This window comes from Electrophorus electricus, chromosome 8 (assembly GCF_041902795.1).
Source record: "Electrophorus electricus isolate QZ-2024a chromosome 8, ASM4190279v1, whole genome shotgun sequence".
Lineage (NCBI taxonomy): Eukaryota > Metazoa > Chordata > Actinopteri > Gymnotiformes > Gymnotidae > Electrophorus > Electrophorus electricus.
This window is the reverse complement of record NC_137504.1, coordinates 31,550,001-31,557,500: the sequence shown is the minus strand read 5'-3', so window position 1 is coordinate 31,557,500 and position 7,500 is coordinate 31,550,001. Positions and strand designations below refer to the sequence as shown.

At 43.4% G+C, this 7,500-nt stretch overlaps 1 protein-coding gene across 3 annotated transcripts in view; it reads right to left on the bottom strand.

Annotated features, from left to right (window-relative positions):
- The window catches only part of ltbp3 (latent transforming growth factor beta binding protein 3), a 45,613-nt gene that overhangs the window by 14,544 nt on the left and 23,569 nt on the right, over positions 1-7,500 (bottom strand). For all 3 annotated transcript variants that reach the window (XM_027032089.3, XM_027032090.3, XM_027032088.3), the window contains exons 4-11: positions 7,346-7,500; positions 6,937-7,042; positions 4,466-4,552; positions 3,914-4,030; positions 3,315-3,470; positions 335-460; positions 147-160; positions 1-50 (exon numbers count right to left, since the gene is read on the bottom strand). The exon at positions 1-50 is cut by the window's left edge and continues 20 nt beyond it. In XM_027032089.3, coding sequence (XP_026887890.2) covers positions 1-50; positions 147-160; positions 335-460; positions 3,315-3,470; positions 3,914-4,030; positions 4,466-4,552; positions 6,937-7,042; positions 7,346-7,500 — 811 coding nt within the window. The remainder of the gene's footprint in view (positions 51-146; positions 161-334; positions 461-3,314; positions 3,471-3,913; positions 4,031-4,465; positions 4,553-6,936; positions 7,043-7,345) is intronic.

The window sequence follows — 7,500 nt, the reverse complement described above, 5'->3', positions numbered from 1 at the left end:
GTACTGATTGGTGTCGGCTGCATGGGTGTGGTCACCTGGAAAGGCCCTTCCTGTTGATGTGAATAGATGACAGATCAGGAAGCCATTAAAGACAGCAGACATCCTGTTTCTCTGTGTACTGGAAACAGTGCTCAGAAGGAACTTACCGGGGGACGGATCTCTGCAACAGAACACAAATGAAGGAAATTAATTGCTGACCAATTATAAATTCATGAAGCAAAGCTATACTTATCTATTTACAAAAGTATATCAAATACATCTATGCACTTACAAATGAAGTTGAATACGTGTGTACATGTGAGCACTTGCATGTGTATGTGAGTGTGTTTCTCACCCTGTTCAGATTTAGGTAAGACAGGGCTCTGCTCTATACTTGGCTGGAAAGGTTGGATGGACACAGTGCCACGATAGTGCAGATATGACATTCCCTTCCCTGCAGGACAGATCTTACTGAAGGAGGCTGGAGAGAGGAAGAGAGGAAGGGGGAGAAAGAGAGAACATATATTGATTTAATATTTACTGTTATTGTTTAATAATAATTCCAGAATAAAAATTGGTGAAAATAACTTCACTAAAGGATGTGAGGTGAAATATGGTTGCAGTGTAAGTCCAATTCTGTTCAGTAACTCTGATTATGAGTTATAGCTTTATTGTAACAATCTGTAGTCTATGGACTCATTGAGAACAATAGGGAATTTAAATGTTTTCCCTGTGCAGAGAACGTTGGTGCTGGATCAAACATCACAGCTGCATCTTTAATTGCCAGGATAGAGCCACGACAGGAAACATGGCCCAGACCAAAATTGCAATAAAAAAATAACAGTTTACAGTAAATTCGCACTCAAGGTAAACAACGCATTCCACAGTGATTATCTGGCACTGAAAATCAGCACCTTAGAAAGTACAGAATGCTTTGGCAGTGAATCCACAAAAAGAAAAGCCACAAGGACGCTTTTATAAGGCCACTTCATTGCATCAAATAACTTCAAAGTTGAGTTAAAACTTGCTGCCATTCATGTGATGTGTTATTAGGCTTAGAGCACCATGCATGTAAGGTAAGAGAGAAACACTATCAAATAAGACCAGAATATTGAATTTCTTGGGCCAACACAATAATTAGCACTTTGTTGTGGCCAATTCCATTATTAATAACCAATCATTTTACCTTTATGCATTTTAAATCAGGTTGAAACTATAATCTTTAATGGAGTGCAGTAAGACATGTTCAACTCTCAAAATGGGTCATTCATTAATTTTACAGGTAAATCATCTCATAACCACTGTAAACATAAGTTGATCTTTAACACAAAGAAGAACAAAAATAGTTTCATTATATTTTATTTCTGACTTTTCTCAAATGTTAAGGGTCATTTTCTACCTTGAACTGGTGCAGGTATGAGAAAGCCAATGACATGAAACCCCCCCAGAAAAAGAAACTAAATATAACTGCAAAACCAGGTACAGCAAAAATAACACATAAACATTGCATCTGATATTTAAATTATTCGAAATACATGTTGCACATTACAAAAGAAAATTAACCACCTATGATTATTGGTATTTTTTCTTTTAATTGTAGTAATATACAAATGAAGCTTCACTTAAAATGGCTCAATATGTTGGATAAATTATCAGTTGTAATTATTGGCTGAAATTCCAGTATTGAACCGATAACGATAAATTAAAAATTGACCTCATCAGCAAATAATATATCAACCACTGATATACTGTGCAACTCTGGAAAAAATACCAACAAACGCATACAGTGTGAGGGCTCTTTCCATGGATTACACCCAACCATGAAAAAATGGATCCATCCCAAATGCAGTAACTGAACTGCACTTTAGTATCTTAAGTCATCTTCAGTCGGTTGTCCATTAACTGTAAGGGCCTTTGCATCTCGTCCATCACCAATGTGTTCGTTTTCACAGGACTAACCATCAAACCAAGTCCTAAAGCTGAAGTTTCTAATTTCATTCGCAGCATTTGTAGATTTTGTCTGGATTTGTCTGCAGACTCCAGGTCTAGCCACAGCTCCTGCTCTTCCCAGTGTATTCCTGTGTGCGTTTGCTTCATGTTTCATGATGAAGTCAGGAACCAGGAGAATTAGAAGGTGAGATAATCCACAGGCTTGACGCGCCGCAGTAGTAATGGAAATATATTCTGTTGTACCTGTACTACTTCTCACACAGCAACTAGAATTAAGATATAGATCCTTAAAGATATTTGTGTGCTTGCTCTCGTTGCTTTTTGAGTTTTTCTCTCGTCGACGAGTGTCCACGTTCTGCCCTGTATCCAACTCTCTCTGTTTCACACCTCCTCCCAACAGCTTCCTCTGAGTTCTGTCCTGCTGATGTCATCGGTTTCGTCTTGTGTAATTCCATCAGACGATCTCTATGTTTTGTTGTGTATATTATGAATATGAATATGAGAATATGAATGCAGGTCTTCAGCATCAGAGATACAAACCCGAAACAGATCCTAACCAAGCGTGTGCTCAACAACCACTGTCTAGCCATAGTGAAGAGGAGGAAACCCAAACAGCCTTTTCACTGGCGTGAGGTGGGGAGGGAGGGCGCCTTTGGCCTTAACCATGAGCAACGTAATAAGGGAAAAGTCTCCTGCCACAAATGTACAAATCAAATCACTTCTCTGTGGCTAGACCTTTTACTGGTAAAGACACCCAGACCACGGTCCAGGGTTCTCTAAGTGTTGAGTCATCTGTAAATTATTGTATTTGTGTGTGTGATGGTTTGTGTGTGTGCGTGTGTGTGTGTGTGTGCGCGCGCGCGTGTGTGTTTATAGGCAAATTGAGGCGCACTAGCATGGAGTCATTTGATGGTGAAAAACAAAGGTTATAGATGTTGGTATACGGTATACGTTACGGTTTTATTATTAATATTTATGTGTTTAAAACCACTGCGTGTAACAGATTTGGCAAAACTGTGAGACAATGAACTGAACTGAAAAACTGAAGGGGGTGAGATGGACAGAAAGACAGAGAGACAGAAAAAGGAATAGTTTATGTACTATGTATAACGCATGTATGCACACACAGGTATATAGTGTATATACTGCTGTTTCCTGCTCTGTTCATCCTGTGTTTATGTTCTTTACTGTCTGTGTTACTTCTGTTTATCAGAAATACTTTGTCAATACAATATGGTTTTGTCAAGCCAGACAAAAGAGAGAGAGAGAGAAGAGAGAGAGAGAGCGAGAGCATACAGAGAAACAGAATATAATGTTCAGCTGTGTCATGTGTGTGAGCTCACTGCCTGTTGCTCTCTTGTGCACACACAGACACACACACTCACCAGTACCATCCTGCGGGCACTTCTCGCAGGATCTGCCCCAAGCCTTGCCCACGGTGCAGCAGCAGATCTCGCGCGACAGGTTGGTGGCGAGGGCGCGCTCACAACGGCCAGACTCCGTCACAATCAGGTAACACGGGCCCTGCTCCACCTGCGACGCTGTGACAGCACACCCGTCAGTTCCGACACAGCCCGGCGGTCAGCCCCGTCACAGCCCAGTCATCAGCCCAGACACAACATGGCAGTCAGCCCCGACACAGCACAACACCCAGCTGCTCAACATATTCTACACTGCTGAAAAGTTCATATGCATGTGTGTGTCATGCCTATTCCCCATGTTCTGTCTGTCAGACTGGCAGTTGTGTGCGTGTGTGTGTGTGTGTGTGTGTTTGTGTGTGTGTGTGTGTGTGCGTGAGAGAGAGAGAGAGAGAGCGAGAGAGAGAGAGAGAGAGAGAGAAAGAGAGAGAGAAAGAGAGAGAATGTTTATCTAACCTACACAGTGCGTTTTGCCCATCAGTATATATTCAGGTTTGTGTACAGTATGTGTATAAATGTGTGTGTGTTTGTGAGTTTGTGTGTGAGTGTGTGTGCCCATGTCTTACCTATGCAGCGTGTTCGGTCCAACAGGTATCCTTGTTTGCAGGTGCAAAGGAAGCTTCCCCGAGTGTTCAAACAATCACCATTCTGACAAACACCCTGCATCATGCACTCGTTAATATCTACACACACACACACACACAGGGAGGGAGATTTTCATCAAATGCCTGCCTCTGTAGAGGAAGGGCTCTTCACACACTCATTTCATACACTCTACTGGGGTTCAGTCAGAAGTACTTGGGTTAAATCAGATCCACTAGGGTTAAATTGGACCCACTGGGGATAAATCAGACCCGTTTGGGTTATCTTGCTCAGACCCCAAATATGCTGTTGTGTGCGCTTTTAGTTGGTATCCAGTAACTCTTCATAACTACAGAAACAAAGTCCTAATATGATCATGGAGGGATTTAATTTAACATTTAACTTTACACGTCCCGTGTCCTTAAGTCCAGTCTAGGTTATATTCAATTATATCCCAGAGGTTATATTAGTACACACACACACACACACACACACACACACACACACACACACACACACACACACAAACACTTTACCTTGGCAGTGGCTTCTGTTTAGTCTTTTATAACCTTGAGGGCACGTGGAGCCAAATTCCTCTATTATCGTCTGCAGCTTCCCAGCATCTGTAAGTGTGTGTGTACGTGTGTGTGCATGTTAGACAGAGAAGGGGGAAAAAGGAGAGAAAGTGTTTTTTAACAAATCCTTATTTCACCACTCTAAACATTAGAAGAGTTTCATGGCATAAGTGGGGTTTCATCTCCAAAGCAGAACACAAAACAGTCTTCCACAGATCCAGCGGATGTCGTCAGTAACTTTCAGAAACAAACACACACTAAAAGCAACTTTTATTCCTTCTGTTGGTCTTTCAAAAACCTGAACCCCATCAGCGGCCCACTCAGCTTCTATTTATGAAATGAGAAGCAAAGAGGAAGAGACTGAAACAGAGAGGGAGACGGAGACACAGAGCAAGAAGGAGTAAGGGAGAAGGAGAGAGAGAGAGAAAAGAGGCTAATAAGCACATGAGGTGAGAGCCTGGGGCAAATTGTTCAGTGTTTGAATCAAAATTTGAGCTACAGCACAATTAGGATCGTTGACAAAAAACGGCAGAAAATCTGATCCACAGTCCCAGCCCAGTCCACTTCTATTTCTGTCTGAGACATCTGTGACGTGCAGAGGCCGGGGGGGAGCCCGGCCTAGCCCACCGGACTGGACCACTGGGGAGAGAGACGCTAGTGACTAACACGTCCAAACCTCCAGAACTGACGAAGGTTCCACCGCAAACAGAGTGAAAGGAAGGGGGAACAAAACACACACACAGAGAACAAACGCAGAAAAAGGTATGGAAAGAAAAGAACGAAAGAAGGTCAAACTACAAAGTCTGAGAAAGAAGGAGAGAGAAGAAAAATGAAAAGAAAAGAAAAAGAGTGAAAGCTGAGGAGCTGGGGGGGGGGGGGGGGGTGTATGGTGCCCCTGGTGAGGAGTTATGGGAAGAATGCTTGTGAGGAACAGGGAGATTTTTCCACACTCCATCTCGCCTCAGACCTGCCTTCCAAACGCTGCGCCAGCGGCCAATCGGCATGCAAGAATCGCAGAGGAGTTGGCCAATAAACAAAAAGGCCAAAAAAAGGAGTCTGGAAAAGAGATGTTTAGATGGTTTGAATAAACAAAAACAAAAACAAAAAAAAAGAGAGAGAGAGAGAGAGAGAGAGAGAGAGAGAGAGAGAGAGAGAGAGAGAGAGAGAGAGAGAGAGACGGTCCATAGGCTCTTTGACATTCTTTCTTCCCAATGAGATTTCCTTACAACCAAAAACTCAGAGGATCAAAGGAAGTCAAAGTGGCCAATAGAGTGTCAGGTTGAGGCTCGGGGGGATTTCCCTGTCTAGAGTCTGGACAGATAAACCGCTGTGTGTTAGAGTCCTGCTCACCCTGTGGGAGTCTGCCCCGCTGTGTCTCCGTGAGGACACAGAATGAGACAATCACCCTTTATAAGCCTTTAGGGAGAATGAGGGCCCTGTCTCGGCCATCTCACTGGGTGCGCTCAGTGAGCAGTTCTACTGAGCCCTGTTCCTCTATGCCCTGCTCCTATCTCCTCCTGAAGGTGATGGTGGGTCAGCACACACACAAACACACACACACGTACAAACACAGACACACACGCACACAGACACACACACACATGTACACACACAGACACACACGCACACACACACACAGACACACACACACACAGACACACACACACACATGCACACGCACACACACACACACTTACACAGACATGCTCAAAGTTTAATCAGTTTTGTGAAATACCCTGGCACATACCACAGAGGCACTATTGTCTGCCAGAGCTTTAAACAAGAAATCTGGCAGAGGAAAAAAAAAGAAAGAATATCAGGATTTTCAAAAAAAGAAAGAAGGGGTGACATTTTTCTTGGGCCTTGTACTGAAATCTAATCCCGTGACCTGCGATGACACACTCCTACAAACCAAAGTGCTGACGGAGGGATTACATAAGGCTAATGAGAAACACAGTGTCAGAGCCCCAGACCCCCAGAAGATGTCTACAGTGTGCTGGAGTGCGAGGTGCTCTCTCTAGGTGCAGACGCTAGACGCTGATCAGTTAAGTGAGTGATAGTTCAATGGATTAAATGTTAAATGTATTTTCGGAGGGAAACGAGCCAACTGTTGCCGAGGAGCTTGTGTGTTGTTGCTATGGCGACTTCCCCGTGTGTTTCACCTCGAATTCAAGTTGAGTAATGCGAACGCAAGTGTTGCAAGACGCCTTACGTTGCCAGGGTTTTTTTTGTCAGTGGAGCCCAGTTCCAGGGAGGGCTTGTCAGAGGGGTTCTGACCCGAACACTTCCACCTTCCACAACAGGCACAGTGTCTCACCCGTAGACATGAGCAATTTCTTTGTCTTTCTCTCTCTTCTCTCTCTCTCTCTCTCTCTCTCTCTCTCTCTCTCTCTGACACTCGTTAACTGTAAGGGGCTGAAGTGGGTACTTACATGGCAGCTTGGGGCATTTGTAACATTTGTTTTGGCCCCAAGAATTACCCACACTGCCACAGCAGTCCTCCTGATTGGTCAACCCAGGGAGAGGGTTGCTGCTACACTACAGGACAGACAGACAGACAGACAGATAGACAGACAGATAGACAGACAGACAGATAGATAGATAGATAGATAGATAGATAGATAGATAGATAGATAGATAGATAGATAGATAGATAGATAGATAGATAGATAGATAGATAGATAGATAGATAGATAGATAGATAGATAGATAGATAGATATTGCCAGGAAAAGACATACAGGAAAAAAACCAAAACATTTTGTAATGTATTTTACTGCTATGATCATGTACATATTTAGGGCATCCTCATGAGCTCTTAGCATCTGTTATCAGTCACTCACAGCTTGCTTGGGTGTGGTCTCCTGAAAGCACCTCCCCCTTGGCTTGTGTATCTGTGGAGGAAGGCGGGTCTTGGGAGGCTTGTTCTCTGACTGGTCAAGAGAATGAATGACAACAGAGGTGTCTGGTGTGTGGTGGACACGAACATTGACCTGCA